Here is a 24,415-nt window from a genome sequence, read left to right as displayed (position 1 = left end):
GTAACCCCCAGGTGTCTTCTGCCCTGCCACTACGATTTTCATTTTCTAGCTGGGGCTTACGGCGATCGTCGCCGGATGGGAGTAGTTTCACCCGGGCCTTAATCGGCTGTAAACCCGTCGGGCCGAGGTACGGCGGGTCGGGAGGCGTGCCGAGGCGACGAGGTAGCCTTGGGCTCTCCCTGAAGAGTGATGGTTTGGTAAGTTACCGTCGAACAGTCTGCCGACGAGGCCAAAAGTCGGTCGTAGTACGGGGAGAATCCACCATGTTTGAATGGTCCCCGCTGAGGTTTCCTCTAAGGCCCAGGATTCTTGTTGGGAAGGACTCGTACTTGGGAGTGGTGCCCCGAGTGCTTTAGGGGCAGGTATCAGGGCTCCCTAGCCCGATGACATGCCGACGTGTTGAGCGACGAGAATGCTCCGGTACCAGCCTGGTCAGCTGGGAGAGGTTGGGTAGGCCTCCACCGGACCGCGGGTTCGCTGGGTGATTGAGGGGTCCCAGTGTGAGGCGGGAAACTGGGGCAGGCGCCAGAAGCGATGTCTCTAGAGGGCTAAGGGAGCATTCCAACTTACTGGTTAGCCGAGTCCTGGTTGCGTATGCGGCGTATCCGCATCCACGCCCATGGGGGCCCTAGCCTTAAAAACCCTTCTGAGGCGTGAAGGCTGGGTTATCAACTTGGAGGAGAGATCCTCAAAACTTGTAAGAAAAGAGTGACTGGGGAAGCAACATTATTTTTAAGTGCAATTGATTATTTGCTATTTTAGAATTGTATATGTAAGTGACATAAGTAGTGGCAATAAATAAAACTGTAGTGTAATAAAATCTTTAATTGGGCTATCCTTTACGAACCCCGCGGTAAATCGTAACAATATTAATGAAGGGGTCTGCATACTTTTAATGATAGTTAATAGGTTTAAGTAATCCCTAGCAGTAGCGGATCAAGAGGGGGGGCTAAGGGGCTCAAGCCCCCTCCAAAAGCATCTGGGTCCACTATTGTTTCAGTGTTTGCCTTGATAAAGCCTAGCCTCAGCTGGGTCAAGCCCCTCCCAAACCAAAATCCTGGATCCGCCACTGATCCCTAGCACTTAACATTTCCCAGGAATTATAGTTGAATTCAATTTTTTTTTTTTTTTTTTTTAGATTTTTTGCACGAATACTAAGAATCTTGTTTAAACTAGCTCAATTTTCATAAATTATCACTTCCTACAATATTTTGCACTAGTTTCCAAAAACTGTTGTTATTTTGTGCTGTTCTTAGGGAGAAGTGTGGTTGCCCTTCCGATCCCCTCCCCCTCCCCCCCCTGACCATTTTATCTTGAATCCCTTGGTATGACAGCTGAGGCAGGCACTCTGAGCCAAGTTACACAACACGGTGCTGTTACCAAATCAACATTTGTGACGTAGAATGTTTTGTGTATGAATTTTGGACATAGCTGTTTTTCGTCTCTGTAAACATTAGAAAAATACCCACAGCTAATGGTGGTTTTGCAATCACAGAGAAAATGAAAATAAGCAACTGGTTATATAATATAATTTGCGGTGAAACTTTAATGAAAACTTGTAAAAATAAGATCATAAATGACTAAGGAATGTTTTGTACATAAATAATATTTCGTCTTAAAAATTTTAAATCTGGCATTAAACAGTCATTAATATACAATTTTTAACTAACAATCCAATCTGTTTACTCAACAAATGAAATTTTTTTACAATTTTTTGGAAACGAAAAGTTGAAAAGGACGATACAAACTACAGCAACCACCAGTAACATAATTATCTGTGTTTACGTGTATCAAGGTCAAGGCGAGACTGTGAGTCCCTGAGCACTATGAATCACTGGTATTTTCCCGACTAGCTGCCCGTAAATTACGCGTCACGGGAACAGGCTTTTGCCGTTACCGGTTGGCCTTTTCGACAAACAGACACGATGTCTTAACACCATTTAAGTAAGGCTTTACGTCGAACGGGTTTTCACAGAAAAACTAAATGTTATTTAGTTGCAAGTATCATATAGGTTATTTTTATACGTAGGTAAATATATAAGTAAATTACATATTTGTTTATCACATAGTACATCAGTTATGTTAGGTCCTAGTCGATAAGCTTCGGTCTAAGCAAGAAATATCACATTTTATTGATCTTAAATGGTAACACTTCACCTGAAATTCAAATTTAGGTTGTATCACATTTACTTCATCTTAGATCGCAACATTGTGACTTGAAATATAAAGTATGTCATGGATCTCAGCTTTTTTTATGTGTGTGAAAACCATAAACCATTTGGTACTGGTTCTTACTAAGGTCATTGGCAGGCCACTCGAAAAGAGGGTTTGGAGGTTGGACGTCACTGAACTTCGTTTCAAAGCGACACGTTGGCTGTCCTGGACTTGGGAGCAAGTGGTGGTCTTTGGGTTCGGTCTCACACAGAAAGTTTATAATTTAACATTTATGACACTAACTTTTATTTGTGTAATGTCTGTTAATTTTACACAGTATTTCTCTTCCATTTGTTAATTTACTACAAAATATGTTCAACATTTCTTATATTTAGTAAATATATGTAGAAAATATTTGTGACAGAATCACAAATTTTGATAAGTATCTGTTAAGTCATTTAAATATTACTTAATTAAAAGTAATACAAAAAATTTAAAAATTAACATTTCATAACCCCGAGCCTTAATTTATAACTACGTGAGTGACGGCAATGATTGGCTTGGATCTATTATCTTTTCTTGGAGAAAATTTTGTGAGATTAAAATGTGTTAGATATAGTTTGGTTACATATAACTCGCTGCCCTCGGTGTTATTGTGGTTATTGCTACTGAATTATTCACTCAAGTTTGCGAGTTTGAGTCCCAGCTTAAGAGTATGTGTATTTAGAAAAAGTTAGTGCCTGGTTTTCCAAAAATCATTTTGTAACTATCCGGTGACTCATACATTTAACCGTTAAAATTCAATCGTGTAAAGTGAAATCATTTTAAAACCACCAAACATTTAGTTTGCACTCAAGGAACTTCTACTCACAAATAACAAAGCCAGTTTTTTGTGATTTCAACTGTCACAGTACATTATGGGGTTACAGAGAATAAGAATTGAGAAGATCTTGAAGCCTGAGCTGAAATACGAGACTAATTTAATATAGACCCAAACATACCATATTCCTTCAACTACGCTTGATGGAGACATAAATGCAATACGCAGAAGACATCTTTTTTTCTTGTACATTTCCCACCAAGTGAGTGAAATATAATGTTGCAGATACACTTTAAAGAACACAAAATAAGATATAAAATTGCTATGTAGAAGCAATTTTCAAGACAGAGACCGTTGAATCTAAGAGTAAGTTTAATTTTATACAAACACTGTGTAAAAATTCCAAAGAAGATCTATTCAAAGAAATCTTAGAGATTGACCTTACTCTAGAGAACTATGATAATCCGGTTCAATTGGTCATAACAATCTCGCATGTACACATACTCGCAGCTGTAGAAAAACTTTCTTTTCTGGGTTTGACAGAGACTAAAAACATACTCTGGGAAAGTATGACTATCTTTTCGAAGTATCCTTTACTCGAAAAGATTATTTATGCAGGCGAAGATCTCTTACAGGTTAAATTGGTTTATAGGCGAGAGAAATGGTGCAATATAGTGTCATATTTATAAGTGAAATAAAACAGTCATAAAACACGGAAACTGCTGAAAATATTGAACAACGATGGTAAAGCTACTCCACCACCGCATAAAATGGCACATAAGTTGATATCTGCTTAGTATATACATCTAGAGACTATCATTTGTCACAGTTAATCCAGTGTTTATTACAACATAAACAATTCTTTATCACTTCTAATAACAAAAAGAATGGCAGAAATCTGAAAAACAGCCTTTCAAAAGGTATTTTACTAACTCTGCTACATTACAATATCCACACTAAAGACCAAACTATTAATCCTATTTGTGCAGATGATACAGAGATTACTACTCAGGGCAAAACATTTGAGGAGGTGACAACACTCCTTGAACACTTAGCTGACTATTATGACACGAACCACCTAAAGCGTAACTCTGGACTAAACGTAATTCCCTACATTCTATCTAATAGTTATATAACCCAAGAGGAACCTGGATGTAATTATGAGAGATCATTAGCTATCCCACTGATATGCTCTTAGGTATCTGTGTATGCAGCTTATTCGTACCACTCACTTTTAAGACTCACTGGAAGGACACGAATGCATGCCATTTAGAGAAAGATTATACAACAGTAACGTTGCTGATACGTTGGCAACACGCACTGCATAATACGCTAGGATAATGGTTCACAGTGCATAAGGTGCCACCGTAGTTAATAAGCGGATGTACATTGGTTGCAAGGAGAGGACCATTAAAATATTTTGTGTAGGGCATGTTGTCTACTTGTCAGGCACTGCAATTTACTTTTTGACACGTATGCATTCCGTAAAAGCGGCTCACTAGAGTATGTTCCAACATAATTACTTTTTTTTGCGGAATATTGAAGTACTGGATAGTAATATAATCCGATAAATCGATGATATTTCGTGTTAAAATTTAATGCGAAGGTTTTCATGTTTTCACAGGTATAAGATCTCTGTTATAAGGAACATTGTTCACTAATTTGTTGCTTGGTTCCAAGAAGTCTCTGATAATTCATTAGAAAACATTAGGAAACTTTTTATTTTAGTGAATTTAATCCACTTAATAATCTCTTTAATAAATAGGTGGTAGATATGTTTTCGTCTTGCATTTTCTTAAAAAAATCACTTTCCGGGCCTCGTAGGTTTTTTTTCGGAAAATTCCTGTATGTTATTATTAGAGTGATAGTGACGAATTCAATGTTTAGTGTCCCACTACAACAATGTAATATCAAAATGTAGTAATTATTGTAAATATTTCCTTTAGAACGAGTGACATTTATTGCAATATTATAATATTGTTTACCTGCTAATGAAGCGTGATTTAGGTTATACAGACTGAAACACAGTAATTAAATGAAAATATTTATAAAAGGAGGAAACATCAGGAGAAATCGAATTTTAATAAAACCTTGACTAATAGAACTATAGTAGAATCTCAGTGGATAGGCATGCATTTAAACTAGTTATCTATATTGCACTCAATTAACAAATCCAAGGAGGAAAGCCGGAAGTGTGTAGTAATAACTTACTTACTGCTAGACGTAACCACGTCTAGCAGAAGTCACTATGCAAAAAAAATTATAAAAAATTACAAAAACAGCTTCTGTCAGCTTGTGAACTTCTCCGTTGTCGAGAAAGAATAGAGTTCTAGTACAAGCCAGATTTTTTGTTTCTATTTTAAATATGTTCTGTGATTTTATGTTATTAAGAAAAACGTGTTATGGTTTTCTCCGTGTGGTCCTGATTATTCTTGTCAATATTATGATGGTTTTCTCCGTGTGCTCCCGATTATTCTTGTCAATATTTTGATGGTTTTCTCCGTGTCCTCCTGATTATTCCTGTGGTTTCTTCAAGTGATTGTGGCTATTTATGAGAAACCAATCTCTGCATGAAGGATTTATTACTTAATTAGACATGTCATTATATTCAGAGATAAATTTAATTAGTGAATTTCTGCTACTAAAAAAAGGACTTGCAATATTTTTACCAGATGGAATTCAAAAAATAAACTACCATTACTCAGTCAAATAATAAGCTCTGAGACATCTGAGAAGTACTAACATGCAAGACAAACTTCCTTCTGCTTGGTGTCTAGCGAAGCCATCCTTCTTTTGCGATCGTTAGTGAGCATCCCACATCCCGCACAAAATAAATAAATAAATGATATTTACCTGCAAGCAACTCGTGGCGTCATCTGTTGACAAGAGTCGGGACTTCTTGCAACAAGTTATTTTGTATGAGATAACTTAACTCTCGCTGATTAAATATTAAAATAATTCTATTTAAGAAATGGATCTAATTTAAAACTCTCATTTTGTATCTGGCATTAGTCTCAGTAACTAATATAAATCCTGATTCGGTGTCTGTCGCTGTATCGAAAGAACACAGGTGTAAGTTTTGCAGCAAAGAATTTATCTTGAGAAAGAATGGAAGACAACACGAGAAGAATGACTGTGTTAAAAATCCACTACGCAATATGATTAGTTGTGTTCGATGTAGCAAGTCGTTTACGCGAAGAGAGAGCTTAGACATGATAGAACTTGTAACGCCAAGCCTGCGTACAAGATAGAGGACAACGATGGATCTACTAGTATAAAGAAGAGTGGTCTGCGTTACGTCAATAATTTTCCTTGTCTTGGAAGAAATTATGTTCATGGCTCTTCCGATCTCGACAAAGAACTTAAATTAAAGGACGTTGATGATTTATGGAAGAATGAAGACAATGGAAGAATCCTTAACGTGAAAAGTGAGAATATATTCAAATATAATTCAAGTATATCTTTCCTACTTTGTAAAAATGATGGACTCCTAAAATTGAAGCATGACGACGATGAAGAAGCTTTGACATCGACGATATCGAATTCTTATAGTAATCTGAGTGAAGACGATGTATTCTACGGTGATGGTGACAGTGACTCTGAGGCTGATGATAAAAGCAAAGAATGTGATGAAGCACCTAAAGCTGACAAGATCGAAGACTGTGATGGTGTCCTGAAACCGAAACGATGGAAACGTCGTAATAAAATAAATTATCCTAATCAAGCTAGTGATGAACACTGAAAAGTTAGTGATATAAAAAGTATTTATAATTAACATTCCAGGAACATAGTAGCAGAAGAAGTTGATTACACATCATGGGAAGATCCTAACATATTGGTTGACCGGCTAAGACTTCTACATTCCTCGCTTTGTGCAGGAAACTATTCGTGCATCAAAGAAATATCCTTCATACTCAAACAACTGAGGGAAGCTGGCTACATACAATAATGACTTAAGTTATTTTACCTGCATTTGTATAATGATGAGAAACAAAATAAATAATTTAAATTAAACAATTGTTTTATTTCTTGTATCCTAATTTCTAACTAAGACTTAGTACTCGTAACACAGTTCCTTTTTTTTCTTTGTGCTTCCAAATGAGCTTTCTCTTCAAAGATTGTGCTTTCGATTGTGCTTTCTTTTCTATAGTTGTGTTTCCAAATGGGCTTCCTTTTCGATGATTGTGTTTCCAAATGTGCTTCCTTTTCGATAATTGTGCTTCCAAATGTGCTTCCTTTCGTTAGTTGTACTTCCAGATGTGCTTCCTTTTCCATGATTGTGCTTCCAAATGAGCTTCCTTTTCATTGATTGTGCTTCCGATTGTGCTTCCTTTTGTTGATTCTGCTTTCGATTATGTTTCATTTTGTTTATTGTGCTTCCGAATGTGCTTCTTTTTGATGGTTGTGCTTCCGAATGTGCTTCCTTTTCTATGATTGTGCTTCCTTTTTGTTGATTGTTCTTCCGATTGTGCTTCCTTTTATTTATTGTGCTTCCATTTGTTAAATGTGATTCCGATTGTGCTTACATTTGTAGATTGTGCTTCCGAAGGTGCTTCCGTTTTGATGATTGTGCTTCCGAATGTGCTTTATTTTCTATTATTGTGATTCCTTTAGTTGATTGTGCTTCCCATTTCGATGAATGTGCTTCCAAATGAAATTCCTTTTCGATGATGTTTTGACTCGTGTATTATAGTCAATGTATCGATTTTACTAGCATATTGTTCCTTCTGTTGCGGGTATATAAGCGAGTTCTCAGATGGTGTGATTTTCAGTTTGTTTTTTCAACGACGGTGTAAGGATCACCTAGTTTGTCTCATCTGGTGCATAAGCGGCGTAATTACCTGTTCTTGCGAACTCGATGGCATCTTTACCATCTTTAACGTCGAACTCGATGAAGGTTGTACCATCGACTACGGGAACCCTGACGTCAGTGTCAATGATGATGGTGCAGATCCCGTTGTTAACGATGACGCCAACACTGGAGGAAACTTCAACAGTCGTGGTACCACCAGCAGAAGAGAGCTTAATTACTTCAGTACTGGCTGCACAGGAAACCTCGACGAACGACGTTTCGCCCTTCAATGGATGGTGATTCGTCAACAACTAACGAACATCGGTGCCGTTACTGCGACAAGATTTTCTTAAACATCAGCAATGCTCGACGACACGAGAAGAGAGAATGTGCTAAGAATCCTCCTCGCAAAATGTTTAACTGTAACCAATTTCGTAAGCATTTTGCAAGGCATGATAAGTTGAAAAGACACTTGAAGACATGCAAAGGTCCTGCTGCGCGGCAGAAAATAAAGGTTTATATACAACAGCGATGAATTGATGTGCATAACAGTGCACCGGGAATTGGTACAACTGCTGCAACAACATCATCTGGTTCGGATCTAAAAGGTTCGTCTTTATCAACTAGGTATCCTTGCGGCTACTGCAATATGACGTTTGCATTTTCTGATGATGCACGAAGACATGAACGAAGTAAATGCATGACGAATCCTTCTCGTATAAAGTTTCACTGCGATGAAAGTCATGTTTGGTTTACACGTATTGATAGTCTGCGACGTCATGCGAAAAACTGTAAAGGTGAAGTCCGTATGCCTACTGCTGAACTACCTGCAGAAATTACGACTACTCGCTTTAGATTGGAGACTCGTAAGCGTATAAGCAAGAAAACATATGTGCAGCAATCGATTGCTATGACACCTGAACATAAAACTGAACCTAAGACTGTGTTCGGTGCATTAAAGGTGAATGATAATGGTTTCTACTTAGCAGTCTGCATTTCATGGAACATTGAAAGACTACTATTATCTAAATACGTTAAGTGAGCTGAAAGATATTTGTACTTTTCTTGACGCTATCAGGCAGAACATTATCAATCAGCTTACTGATGACGTAGCAACAAACGGTCCATTAAAATATAACTTGTGGTTGGACTGTATACATGGAAAGCCATATCCGTTCGATGACAAAGTGAAGAAGTGTGCATTCATGACAACGGCTGCAGTAATTTACAGTTCTAACGATGTGAAGCAAACTGTTTGTTAACAACGGTGTTTAGAAACAAGAAGAGGAGGACTATGTCAGTAAATTTTCTGGCTGGTTTCAGTCTAGTATAAACTGATTGGAGCTAGGAATTAGTCATTTCACGCCTATGCAGACCTAAATGATTATATGATCGCTAACTTTCGCAAGTGACCCTGTAGTTGAATATAAATTATGTAATAAAATGTATTTTGTAAAAGAACTTGTGGTGTTTTATTTCTCGAACCTGTCACTATTATGTTACATGGATGTAATATTAAATTAATTTTTTGCATCGTCCAGGATTGTACCAAGAACATAAGTCGATCTAATTAATCAGTAAATTAATGAGTGTTTTTTAATGAATTTTGGGATTTTTCCCGGATTTCTAGATCAATGATACAAATTTCCAAGATGGCTGATATAAAGACTTACTGAAAGATGGTTTATGTTGAACTTAGGCTACTTTTAGGATTTTTAACATGATTTAATGATGTTATTATTTTTACATAAAATTTAAAATTATTGTTTCCATAAAATATCGAACCAAGGACGGTAACTGATCGGATCAATCAGTATAATGATAACTTATTTTTTAAAAAATGAATTTTGGAATTCTTCCCGAATTGCTAAATAATTACAGAATTCAAACATGGCGCCCAAATGTCAAGATGGCGTTTGCCTGCACTCTAGCAGGTAAAACTTAAACTAATATGACGGTAGTACACTCTATTATACGAAAACAAGATGGAGGCATACAGCAGACGAAAACAATATGGCGGATGTGATGTCATAGTAGATAATTATATATACCTTAGTATTGGTGGTGTGAGGTCAGTCTGCTGGTGGCTTCCATGGAAGAAGGATCCATTGACATTTTAATTTTAGACCTCGTCGGGTTCGAACAGAGGCCTTCAAGGCATAGGTGCATTTTTAAATAGTATTTTATAATATTTTTACTAATAATTTTTTTAGGATTTTTTCATTAAAATTGGATAATAAAGATTTTCAAGATGGTGGTCATGACGTCATACTAGCTGACGATATATATGCATTTTTCGAAGCGGTGGGAGGTCAGTCTGTCGGTGGCTTCCGCGGAGGAAGGATCGGTTGCCATTTTTTTTATTCTTGCTCTTACCGGGTTCGAACCGAGGACTCCGAGCTTCATGACGTAAGTGCGTTTTTTTACATTTGTTTATTAAAATTTTATTCATTATTTTTTTATAAATTTTTAAAAAAAATCCTGATTTTCTAGCATAAAAATTACGGATTTTCAAGATGGCGGCCGTAACGAAAAGTGCAACGATCTAGAATACAATATGGCTTTCGAGGCCAAGGTCAAAGTTCACCAGTGGAGTTCAGAGGCTGTATACATGGATGCTTAAGCCACTATGGGGACATTTCAAGCTGCTTGTATTTTTAAGGACTAAAAATGGTAAATTTTCCGTCGGAACAGGAATTTTTCCCACGAAAAAAGAATTTTTTTGATTGTTCGAATCTTTTAAGGTTTTTTGTCCAAAAAACTCGAAACTTTGGCGAAATTTGGGGAAATTTTGACAATTTTGAAGGTCAAAGGTCAATATCAAAGGTCAAGAGTAGTATGTAATAGTTCCTCCGGGCACAGGCCCTCGCAGGAGGAGCCATAGGAGCCGACCACCATATTGGATTTGTGATGTCACGGCGGCCATCTTGGATGACCGTGACCTTGACCTTTGACTTTGACCTTGACCTTTGACATTGAATTTGACTTTCAAAATTAGCCAAAATTTACCCAAATAACCTCAAAATTCGCCAAAATTTCCAGTTTTTTTTTTTAAAAAATTCCGTAAAATATTCTCAAAAACTTTAAAAAATTAAAAATTTCTCTTTTCGAGGAAAACGTTCTCGTTTTCCTCCACAAAAATTCAAAAATTTGTATTCCAAAACCCTCAAAATACTTTTGCCTTAGAAAGAACCCAAATTCCTAAAAGTGGCTTAAAAGTCATAAGAGCTAGCCGCTCTAAGCCGCAGACGTCATCTAGGAGTATGACGTCACCGTTGCAATTTCTGTTACGGCCACCATCTTGAAAAACTTTATTTATTATCCAATTTGAATGAAAAAAAATTTAAAATTCATAAAAAAAATCAAATAATAAAATTGTAATAAAAATATTTTTAAAAACATTTACGACATGGAACTCGGAGTCCTCCGTTCAAACATGGTGAGAGCCAAAATAATAATAATAATGGCATCTGATTTTTCCCTCATGGTGGCTCCTGGCAGACTGACCCCCACCACTTTTTTTCATAGCTTATATCATCAGTATAACATCATGTCCGCCACCTTATCTTCGTCCGCTGGAGGCCGCCATCTTGTTTTCGTCTGCTATAGTGTGCTAGCACCATGTAGTATAACTTTCTGTCACCATACCTTTGTCCTCAACTGTTGGCATTGAACTTTGACCTTGACCTTTAACATTGAACTTGACCTTTAACTTTAACCTTGAACTTGAAATTAAACCTTAACCTTGAAATTTGACCTTGACCTTGAATTTCGACCATGAACTTTGAACTCGACCTTTGAAAATTGAACTTGACCTTGAACTTTGTCCTTGACCCTGAAATTTAACCATTACCTTGACATCCATCTTAGATACGTCATTTTGTGTTCAGTACTCGCTACCAGGAGCTACCACCTGCCACAGGACATTGCCACCATCATGTTTTCATCTGCTGGAGGACACCATCTTGTGTGTACTCGTCTTATAGAGTGCATTACCATCATGCTAGTTTTATTCTAACCTGATAGAGTGCAGTAATAATTTATTATTACTGTGACACCCGCCATCTTATCATTTGGGTGCCATCTTGGTAATTTATAATTATTTAGCTAGAAATTCGGGAAAAATAACAAAATTCATTAAATAAATTTATGATTAATATACTGATTGGTGCGATCGATTCCTGTCCTTGGTTAGATTACTGGTCGATGTAAAACATTTAAATTTATATAAAAAATAATAAATTCATAATGCATTTGGAGCGGTTGGAGTTGTTGGAGTCAATGACTGATGGAGCCAACTAAAAACTGATGGATTCATAGACCGATGGAGACATTGTATCCTAACTTAACATTGACGATCGCATCCTACCAACTTGAATGTACGTGACAATGTACCTCCTTTTCGTTAAATGAGCTTTCGTTTTGTATAATTTGCTTCCTTTTGATTGATGGTGCGTCCAAAATGTGCTTCCTTTTTTTTTTTTTCGCTTTGAAATGTGCGGCCTTTATAATTGTGCTTCCAAATGTGCTGCCTTTTTGTTGATGGTGTTTCCAAAATGTATTGTCTTTTTGTTGATGGTACTTCCAAAATGTGCTACCTTTTTGATTATGCTTCCAAAATGTGCTGCCTCTTTGATTGTGCTTCCAAAATGTGCTGCCTTTTTGATGATGGTGCTTTCAATATGTGCTGCCTTTTTGATGATGGTGCTTCCAAAATGTTCTGCCTTTTTGTTGATGGTGCTTCCAAAATGTGCTGCCTGTTTGTTCAATGGGCTTCTATTTTTAATGTTGTTTTGACTCGAGAATAATAGTAAATGGTTCTTGATTTGACCATCGTATTATTCCATATGGTGCATGTATATAAACGAGTCCTAGACAGCAGGTCGCTCCGTTTGTTACTGTCGTCGACGGTGTAAGAATCACCTAGTTTGTTTCATCTGGTGCATAAGTTGTGTAGATTACCTGTTCTTGAGAACTCGATGGTATCTTTACCGTCTTTAACGTTGAACTCGATGGAGGTTGTACCATCGTCTACGGGAACCCTGACTTCAGCGGCGACGGAGCAGATCCCGTTGGTAAAGGTGACGTCAACACTGGAGGAGACTTCAACTGTCGTAGTACCACCAGCAGAAGAGACTTAAATGCCGGTATTGCTGGCTGTACAGGAAACCTCGGCGAACTCTGTTTCGTCCTCGATGGAGACTTCAATTGGTGATGATTCGTCAACAACCAACAAACATCGATGTCGTTACTGCGACAAGATTTTCTCAAACATCAGTGAACTATTACGTGTGTAGTAGTTCATGAACTAGGGTCTTTACCTATCTGAACTATTATTCAGCATATAGTCTCTATGGACTATTTATTACTCTGTTGAGTATAGACTCTTTGGTTAAATTTTAATATGTCTCTGGGCGCCACCCTTATGTAGTGTGGTACATAAGAGAAAAGAAGAAATAATTTCACACTTTAAATCTATAATGGGCATAAGATTGGCAACATGTAATTTGAGATCATTAGGAAAACAAACATATACACAATAAATAATAACAGGGTAACATAGGATTAGTCAAATAATCTTTAATCAAATAAAATATAGTTAATTAATGGTTGTACCAGTGGTATACTATTATGTTTCCTTAAATAACAGGAGGTATGTTGCACACATGATAAAACACACTAAAAGTTCATACAGTTCAAACTAATAGTGTCTGTTGCTCTTAATTCAGAATCGAAAATTGGTGTGAGAAAAAAAATTATGTTTATTTTATTATCTTCGTAATTTAAGTTAATTTTAGTGTACCGCGGCTGAATTCAATGTGTAATTGCGGTAGAGCATCATGAGAGCTCTGTCTCATTTCACCTCTGGGTGTAATAACTAATTAAAGTGTAGATCAGGATACGTAATTGGCTTTAACAAATGTTTATCTCAATAGATCTTTAATGTGTTCAGCACAAAACTCAATGTTCATATGTCCGTCGGTAATATTAAAATACGTTAATGCAGAAAACAGTTCGTTCAGGATAGCATCATGAGTCGGTATTTTACTCATGGTAATTCACTTATAATTACACGTCATATAGGACGTGCCCTAATTAAACAACATGTAATTTATACTCAAACGACGATTTAAAACATCCTAGTAATAGGATGATCTACTTATCTCGTAGATATTTCTGATTTTTAAGGGGATTGAAACCCGGGCTATGTAGCCAACGCCGTCGTTGTTCCAAGACTTTTTCGTTAATTTCAGTAATGACGCTTATCTTAAGTAACATGGCATTTCATTGACTTAATTATCACATCAAAACAAAATACATACACTTAACAATACAACTTAATATGCCAAAAGTCTTAAATTTAAAACATGATTTTTCAACAATGAAAGTTTTGTTATGCAAATTATGTATAAAAAGTTCAATTTGCCGTTTAAGTCAATTGCTCCCTAGAGGGGTCTTGCTAATTTAGCTTCAAAGTCACTTGGGCTACGCCATAGAGTATGGTAGTCGTAGATATGTCCAAATACACAACAATAGAGCAAAACATAAAAAAGTCAACTAATAATAATATTAATTAAAAATGTTATTTATAATAAAAACAAAACACTTTCTGTGTGTGGGACAGTCATGTAACAGCACATCAGCAATGCTCGACGACACGAGAAGAGAGAATGTGCTAAGATACCCTCCTCGCAAAATGTTTAGCTGTGTGTAATATCATAAGCAATTTGCAAGACAAGATAATATGAAATCGCACATGAAGATATGCAAAGGTCCTGCTTTTCGGCAGAAAGTAAAGGTTTCTATACAACAACGAAGCATTTATATTCATAAGAGTATGCCTGGAGATGGTGCAACTGCGGCAACATTAGTATCTGGATCGGGTCTGAAAGGCTCGTCTTCATCACCCAGGTATCCTTGCAGCTACTGCGATATGACGTTCGCATTTGCTCATGATGTACGGAGACATGAGAGGAGTAAATGTACGAAGAATCCATCTCGCATGAAGTTTCGCTGTGATGAGTATCATGAATGGTTTACTCGAATTGATAATTTGCGACGACATGCGAAAAACTGTATAGGTGAAGTCCGTGCGCCTACTGCTGAACTACCTGCAGAAATTTCGACTCCTCGCTTTAGATTGGAGAAACGATAGTGTACAAGCCAAAAAACAGATGCGCAGCAACCGATTGGTATGGTATCTGGACATGGAACTAAACCTAAGACTGTGATCGGTGCCCTACAGGTGAATGATAATGGTTTCTACTTGGCGCAGTCTGCATTTAGTGGAACATTGAATGACTACTATTATCTAAATATGCTTAGTGAGTCGAAAGACATTTGTTATTTTCTTGACGATATCAGACAGAATATAATCAGTTTACTGATGACGTAGCAACAAACGTACCTTTGAAATATAACTTGTGGTTGGACTGTATATATGGAAAGCCATAGCCATTCGATGAAAAAGTGAAGAAGTGTGCATTCAAGACATCGGCTGCAGTAATTTACAGTTCTGACAATGTGAAGCAAACTGTTAAATACAGTATCCAGAAACTCTGTCAAGAAGAGAAGGACTATGTCAGTAAAGGTTCTGGTTGGTTTCTGTCTAGCATAAATCGATTGGAGCTAAGAAATAGTCATTTCACGCCTATGCAGGGCTAAATGATTATAAGATTGCTGGCTTTCGTAAGTAATCCTGTAGTAGAATACAAATGATGTAATAAATATTATGTTTGTAAAAAGAACTTACGGTGTTTTATTTCTCGAACCTGACACTTTTCTGGTAATTAAATTAAATTTATTTTTAGCTTCGTCCATAGATCGAACCAAATATCGATTCAATATGTAAAGTATTGTGTGATTTTTTCGGTGAATTTTGGAATTTTTCCTGAATTTCTAGGTGAATAAATAAATATTTCAAAGATGGTGGACATAACGGCTTACTGGAGGCCGGTAGTAGATGATTTTAAGTCTATTTTAGGACAATGGTCTTGATTTATTGAAGTTATTTTTTACATAAAATTAAATTTTTTGCATCGACCAGGGATTGAACCGAGAAAATGAATCGATATATAATCAATCATTACTTTAATGAGTGAATTTTTGATGAATTTTGAACTTCTTTTCGTTAAAATCGGATAATAAATAAAGATTTTCAAGATGGTGTCTGTAATGATAATTGATACAGTGGTGACAATTCAAATTCCAACGACTGGACTCGTGATTTGTTGATGGTCATCGCGAAGGCCAAAGGCACGGGGAACTGCAGCCGTTTAAAATCGAATGGCAAGTCCGTTGGAATCATCGGAATGCAAGGAATCAAAACATCCTCTCCTTTGTACTTTCCTTTGATAATCGTCGCCTCGACGACGAGCTATGTCAGAAAGTCCTCTCCTTGACATTGTAATGAACACTGTACAACAACACGGAATTGTTTTCATAGTCACTGAAAAACCACCCCAGTACTGAGGTGAACAAAAAAAATAATTATTCAAACCGGTCGAGCCACTTTCGAGTTTTTGCGAGACTAACGCACAGCAATTGATTTTATAGAGACTAACTAATGCCTGCATGCGTTGCAATACCTCTTTAATTTTAAAGTAGGTCTACATAAACAGAGCGTGTGTGAGTGTGTCTATCCCACTCTATCTCTGTACCTCGCTTTAACTCTCTATATCTCTCTATCTATCTCTATCTGTATAGCTCTCTCTCTCTACGCCTATCTACACTACTATTGTAAAGAGGAAAGATTTGTTTGTTTGTGTTGAATAGGCTCCGAAACTACTGGACCGATTTGAAAAATTATTTTTCCGTTAGAAGCCGACATTATCCCTGATGAACATAGGCTACTTTTTACCGCGTTATTTATTAACCACATTATTTAAGCAACATATTTTAATTTTTCTATGTTTGTAATTCAGTAACTAGCAACGTCCGTCGCCGTCGTGTCTCTCTTGACGCTCGTGTTCCCACCACCGCCTGCCTCTGCTCCCGCGCCCCGCCCACAACCCGCTCGGCTAGCAGGCAGCAGCATTTCACCTAAGCGTCACTGCGCTGCGGGAGGGGAGTCAATGTCACTAAATAAAGTGCCGCGCGGCCGGCTCCCTACGCAGCGGTTGTGTGCGATTTCGTATATTTTTCCTTGAAAATATTTTGAATTTTTTATAATTTTTCAATCGCCACTTCATATACAGGCTAATTCCTGTTCAACATGTAAGCAAATAATTTAGTATTAGTTGATGTAGTATTTAGTTTTTTTAATCATTTTAAAATCCCCAAAAGATAAAGATCTCAACTTTCTAGAAATAGTTTACAGGCTAGGGCAATAAAAATACGTCGTGATAGAGAATCTCCATCAGAAACTGAAAATCGTCTTGCAAGTCAGAGAGAATACGCGTCGCAATCGCGTGCAAGAGAGTCAAGTATTGAGCGTTCACGACGGCTTGCTGAGCAAAAATTGCGAACGACTCAAGTCCGCGCGCGAGAGTCGAGTATCGATCGTTCGCAGCGGCTTGAAGAACAAAATATTAGAAATGTACAAGCTCACGCTAGGGAATCGAGCTCTGAGCGTTCCGAACGCCTTCGGAATCAGAGAGAAACACAACAGACGTCAACGGCTAGAATTCGCAATTGAGTTTTAGCTCACAGTAACAGATCGGCTTTCAGATACGATCCACAGATTGATTATGCTCAACAGTCTTCCGTCCAAAACGGAGCCATGAATAAGATCTGCTCTAAATGTTCTGCCAAAAAATGGGTCGATGAACCTAATGGTTTGTGCTGTGCTTCTGGAAAAGTCAGTCTCCCCAATATTCAGGAGCCTCCACAGCCAATAAAAAGTCTTTTGAAAAATAATCATTCTCTATCCAGACATTTTTTAACCAACATACGTAGGTTCAATAGCCTATTTCAAATAACTTCGTTTGGCGCGAAAGAATTTAGATAACAAAATTTTATGCCCACTTTTAAAATAGAGGGCCAAGTTTATCATCTTGTAAGTAGTCTTTTACCACCATCAGGCCAAAATCCGCAATTCTTGCAGATTTATTTCATTTCAGACGCAGAACTGTCAATATGATGGAAAAAATGATTTTGAGACTATAGTCGATAGCGTGAATAATAACAAAGAAAAAATTTTCTTTTTGTATGCCCCACGTGGCACTGGAAAGACGTTCCTTGCAAATTTGATACTTTCTAAGATAAGACAATCAGGTAAGATAGCAATAGCACTTGCTTCGTCAGGAATTGCTGCAACGCTCCTAAAGGATGGAAAAACTGCTCATTCTGCTTTTCAACTTCCGTTATCTGTAAATATTGAGTAACAATCTAGATGTTCTATCCGCAAAAATGGACAAAAAATTAAATAAAACACTTTGAGAATAAAAATAGGTGTATAGAATAGTAGCTGGATACAAATAATAAAATAATCATCAAATTTATTATATCGAAACCTTCTAATATACTCTATTTTAGTAACCTCCAGTACAAAAAGAAGGGTGTAGGTGTGTATAATGTGAATAATTTACTAAATAATACATAAAACAAAAATAAATACAAAATATACTGAGAGAATGAAAATAGATTCAAGTATATAATAGTAGCTATAGGTAAGCACAAAAAAATTACAAATATAACCAAAATATATGTACTGTAGATACGCGCATAGCTCCGAACGACTGCAACAAATGTCTTATTTTTTTTTAATGGGTACACCAACCGTGCGAAGCCGGGCCGGGCCGGGCCGGGCAGCTATATTCAATAAATTAAGTGTTTCTGACGCGGACAAAGTCGCGGGTTTCAGCTATATATCATATAGTCGTTAATTTTTGTGAATCAATTTTCACAATGAAGTACTATTTGTAACGATTAAAAATTCCCACGCGGACGAAGTCGCGGGCCACGGCTAGTGATATATAAAGGACACTATTAGTTTTGGAAACATTAAGATGATCTAAACTAAAAGTATTGTGAATACTTTAAGTCATTCTTGAATATAAATGAACCCAGAATTACCATATAATTACTGATTCCCTAACTTGGTACTTAGAAAATACCTTATTATTGTTGTAGTTTATTAATATATACCTACATGTATAGTCTCATGAAAAAAAATGTTAATAATGTTGGAACTGCATGGGATGCGCCATTTCAGCGCACATCACGTGCATAGTTTTAAGCAAGAATGATAAAATGCCTGGCAGTGGGCACTTCATCCAGGCAGGTTATTGATACCACTTTCTCGTTCAGATTATTTATAATGGCAGAAATTTTCGATATAGCCTACACATCCTGAAAGCTACAATCATAATATTTATGATTTGTGATACATACATCGTTCAGACTACGTTCAGAAAAATTTTAATTTAGTTATAAAAACTGACAGAAAACCCTTATGAAAATTAGACTATATATTATTTAAAATGAGCCAAATGAAGCAAAATGTTTTTGTTTTTTACAGGAAAGGTAGTAAAAACAATCCACGATGCGGCCCATACTACTGGAGACGTTTTAGTAGATACTGTCGAGAAGATACCCGTGGTTGGAGGTAAGATTTGATACTTTAATTATAATTAACAGTATATATTTACTTGCAACTACAATTCTCAGAATTGTAGTGATGGAAGCTATTTTTAAATAATTAGCTTACTAGTAGTTTAAATACACAAAATTCTGTAGTACCTCATACAGTCAAGTTTATGGAAGACAGAAGAGTCCTCTGTGACTGTGGTCCCTGTGGTATTGTTTTACTTAGCGAGGGTCAGTGGTTCGACCCCAATCGCTGGTATGAGATAGTTTTAAAATACCAAGTCTGTAACAAGTATTGCGGAGCTTTAATAATTTAGAGGTCCTATTAACATAAGCCTCTGCGCAAAATTTTGCGGCGTAAACTCTACCTTTTTTTTCCTGGAAGATAAGACAAGAATAACCAAATATACGCAGCAGTGTGTATAGTCAGTTTACTCGTTGTAGTAAAAATGAAGAATAAATTGCAGCTATAGGTGACAGAGTATGTTACAAAGTTTAAAATCTAACTTACATAAGTAAAACGCTATGGGCGGGAATTGAATTAATCTGTGAAAAAATGTGAAACAGTTTTGTTTGACCCGCATTTCGTGCGAGTTAGTTTTATTACAATAAGATTGTCTGATTCGTATACTGAGGACTCTGCGTTATACAAAAGCTCAAGGGTTTCTCTAAACTAACATATATAGCACCGGATAAGGAATTAATAATTTTTTTCGACAGCAATTTTATTAGATACGGTAAAACGCAATGCCATTGGCCCAGGATACTGGGGAAAGAATCGCTCATGGGCTATAGACAATAACCATCCCAGATTTTACCTTAAGTGATTTCAGAAAACCACTGAAAACCATTTTCATGATGATTATACCGGAATTGATAGCCGGTCTACCGGAATGCAAGTTCAGTGTCGTACCTCTGCGGCACCTCATTCCATTCTAGAGCTTAGTATTTATTGTTAATTGGAATGTGTCTTATGCTTGACCTAAATTTTATGTTACCAACTGTCACCACATTCATGTGATGACCATAACAAATACATTCTAAAGTTGCCAAAAATTGATTATCTTTAATGTCGTGATTTATCTAAAAGGAATTTACTGTCTTTTTTTAATCAAAGACTCAAATGAGTCGATACAGTTCTTCACGGAGTGGGTTGTCATTAGGTATTTATTCGTTTGGGTTCCACTCCAAGTCATTAGTAGAATATAGACCCGGACAGACTTGTTCCGTAGAGTGAAGTCACCCTCGTGGCTGATAGAAGTGTTCTTTGATTGCTTCGTGATATCTGATGCCAAAATCTCCATATTGTAAGCGAGGGTTATAGTATTCATTGTTTCAAGATGGTTATTGCTCTCAACACCTCGAGATTCTAAGCCGACTTCCCTGCGCGTTAATGAATTAGATGACATAACACCAAGTTAGTTACAGCTATTTATGGTTGGATGATAGTTCACTTGCGACCCAAAATTGGTGGTTGGGGTTCTATTCCAGACGTTTTAGTGAATCTGTGGGTTGTCTAGGGGTGCTCACTCATAGACCCTTTTTCTCATGAAATCCATCAATGCACCATTCTCATTTCATCGTCCCTCATCGTCTCTAAATGACCCCGATGTAGACGAGATTGTAATCCCGACTTCGACCCTTTATTAGAGTTGTTAGTTACTGATTCACTGACTAGAGCTTCTGGCGGGTGAACCAAAGGCCCGGGTTAGATTCCCACAAAGGGTCGCAGATTTTCCCACCTGTGGCAAATTCCCTTTTTGGGTGCAGGACCGAGTGTTGTGCGTCTCTCCTCTTCCATACTGCAGAAGGCAATCAGTGACCACTGCAGGAACATCTAGTCTAGTCCTCCCCAGTAATTCTATGGCTATCTCCTCGTTGCCATGGTTTAGGTTGTAAACCAGTCTCCAAATTATTCACCTGAACATTATTAATTTAGTCCAATGTTTTTTTCTACAATAGTATTAGACACAAAACTCCTTATAAAAGCAAACAAACAATGACTTATTATAAAACTCCACTGACGTATTCTACTGACAGCATCTGGGTTGCTGGCATGCTGTTTAAAATCAGTCACACTGCACACTCACTGAGGTCAACGCACTTAACATAAGCACGGTACAACAGGGCGCATCATTATCAATCGTTTAACCTCAGAATCTTTTTATTTCCTCACGTTCGTTTGGCCTTACATTATTCAAAGGCAGGTAGGTGTGGACCACTGTAACCCTGCATGGGAATAAAATAAACCAGTGCTTCTAATCGCAACGGCTACTAAACATTTTTGGAAGAATCAAGGCTATTCTACAACAGTCCGAACCTATGGGCGGTCCGTGACCTTATCCTAATGTGAATGAGGTCATTTTTGCACTGAAAACTGTGCGGTATACAATAGCGATGTCAGATATATAAAACCACTGATTTCTTAAGCAGTCACCAGAATGCATTTAATATAGAGTACCAGAATAATATATATATTTTTTTTAATTTTTGATATTGTTTTCATGCATTGTATATGAGTAAACACCTAAGTTATGAATATTCATTTAACTTGTAAAAGTTGTGGGAGTTCAATAATATGAAGTTTTTCGGTAAGGCAAAAGTAAATTCTAATAAATGAATTGTAATCACACGCTAAAAATTAATACGTGTGTTCTGCCTTTAAAACGCACCAGTTGTAAACAGACAGCACTGATCAAATAATTCGTCTTCGTCTTCTCGGCATCCTATTCCTACAACACCGTCCGTTCTTTTCTGTTTACCTTTTTGAAACGGGAATCCGGAATAGTAAACGTCATTAGTGTCCTTCCATGCTACTGTAAGGGAAATTAATATTGGAATTTTTACAAGGTTATTGTGCGTTGTGAGAGTGTTTATTCGCCTCATCAGCTCAGAGTTCGCCAACTGGGTCCTGCACAGCTAGAGGCGTCTTATGTCAGTCAGAACCTGCTGGTCATTGTACAGAAATCGTTGACTTGCAGCATGCAGGCGTCCCGCGAGGTCGCATGACGAAAGTTCACTTGCTTTTTATGAGAAAAACTTTCAGTTGGACGTGTGTAGAAGTAGTTATGTTTTAAAGAGAGCTGGAGTAATGATACTTGTATCATTAAGTCCGTAAGACGTAATTTGTTTGTGGAATGATAGTTATATACGAGTATAGCGGGTTGGCTACCCTATAGTCTCAGTAGGCGCTGCACTCGAGTCGCGCACCCCGGAGGGAGTGAGAGCATCCAGCGACCGGAGCTATACAGGACAGATCTGTGCAAAGGAAATAAATAGCCTGTTAAGGAACCGAACAGGCATGAACTAGTTTTTTGAGTATAGCTCATGATTACCCAGACTAAGGCAAATCCTTAACCGATAAATGCGATGTTCCAGAGATCCAAATTTCGCCCACTACGGTCCTGTCCTCTCCGCAACCTCATCCCACCTCCTCCTCCATCTGCTTCCTTCCTGAGTTTACTCTGGTTGTGTCATACCCCCATCCCACACAACGCCATTATAATACCAAAATACACAGATTGGAACGAATTTGTACCAGGGAGATTCGGACAATCGCCCACACCACCCATTACGTCAGAGGGTCACGTGGACCAATCAGCGGTTAGTGCCTGTAGAACGCCATTTGGGGAACTGCAATTGTATATGGGCCTTCATAGGTCAAAGGTCTAGATTCAAGATGGTGGCCTGATCTGGCTTGAAGGTTTACAGTCTGTGATTTCTCTTCAAATACTTTCTGTATCTCGCTACTCTGGGTTTTTTTTTTTTTTCCCTCGTTTGGTGTATCGATAATTTATGGTTTATTTGTCCATTTTGCCGCATTTTACAGGTTTCACAAGTGAAAGTGACCATGCACTCTGTCATAAGTTACATAGACTGCACGCGCACCTAAGGAATGTGCGGATCCACCCCCGGTCTTGAGGAAGCTACGTATCGCAGGCACTCGGAGGAGAGCTTGTCTGTTGAAGGCGTGGCGGGGACCCTGACGGCGAGTGTGGCGGACGCCGCCCACGACGTGGCAGCGACGGTCGGCGAGCACGTGGGCGACACCGTGCAGGCGGGGCTGGACGCCGTGGCTCCAGGTGCTTCACGCCCTATTAGCTTCAACAGTTCTTCAATTTGATTACACATCAAGACATTTTAGTTGACCATAGCATAGAATCTTCTGACAGTATTATTACAGTAGTAGCCATTACTGACAACATATTTTGTACTAAATGCCAATGACTTCACACGATGAATTAGTTGCAGAAACCAGTCATTATTAACTTAAGCCATTCCATTTAAGTTGTATAAAATGCCAGTTTTTGGAAATGAAACGAAAAAACTGTTATGGCTCAACAACTGTTGAAACCAGGATGGTGTCTTTCGGTTTATAATTCTGCTCCTCAGGACAACAATTTAGATTTTTAGATTTTTAGATTTTTACAATTAGTTACAGTAGCGGATCCAGAGGGGGGGCTATGGGGCTCAAGCCCCCCCCCCCCCAAAAGCATCTGGGTCCACTATTGTTTTAGTGTTTGCCTTGATAAAGCCTAGCCTCAGCTGGGTCAAGCCCCTCCCAAACCAAAATCCTGGATCCCCCACTGATTAGTTATAATATTAGTTATACAATTAGTTATACAATTAGTTGTATGGATGAAAAGTTGGACAGAGTAGAAAAGAGTAAACCATTCCCGGGGGTAAAGGAGGGGGGCATGGTCCGCTTTCATATTTTTATCCATTGCTGGTTTTATGCTCTAAAAATATCAGAGCTTGTCGACCCGCCGAAGCTCAGTGGTCGAGAGGTCAGAAAAGGGTTACCCGCAAGTGGGTACGTGGCGGACGTTACCCAGTGAGCCTATGGGTTTACTCGGAGTACCAACTCCCTCTCCCTCTACTACGCATTCCGTCAATGCTCCGTCCTCATCTTGTCACCCCTCAGTGTCTCTAATGACCTCGAATACAACGAGACGGTAAGCATTTATTCATTCTTGATGTCACTGTAGACCTGTTAGTCGGGCAGTAATGATGTAGGGGGCGCATCGTTTTGCCTAAAATCGTTTTGCCTAATCGTGTTTCCCAACCTTCGTTTGCCCAAAATTCATTTTGCCTAAAGTCTATTTGCCTAAAGTTGTTTG

At 37.9% G+C, this 24,415-nt stretch overlaps 1 protein-coding gene across 2 annotated transcripts in view; it reads left to right on the top strand.

Annotated features, from left to right (window-relative positions):
- Positions 1–24,415, top strand: part of LOC134531092 (pancreatic lipase-related protein 2-like) — a 163,283-nt gene that overhangs the window by 24,829 nt on the left and 114,039 nt on the right. For both annotated transcript variants that reach the window (XM_063366628.1, XM_063366629.1), the window contains exons 2-3: positions 19,228–19,314; positions 23,264–23,377. In XM_063366628.1, coding sequence (XP_063222698.1) covers positions 19,228–19,314; positions 23,264–23,377 — 201 coding nt within the window. The remainder of the gene's footprint in view (positions 1–19,227; positions 19,315–23,263; positions 23,378–24,415) is intronic.

The sequence above is a fragment of the Bacillus rossius genome, chromosome 3 (genome assembly GCF_032445375.1).
Source record: "Bacillus rossius redtenbacheri isolate Brsri chromosome 3, Brsri_v3, whole genome shotgun sequence".
Classification (NCBI taxonomy): Eukaryota; Metazoa; Arthropoda; class Insecta; order Phasmatodea; family Bacillidae; genus Bacillus; species Bacillus rossius.
Note: the sequence above shows the minus strand (reverse complement) of the source record. Positions and strands in the feature narration are given on the sequence as shown.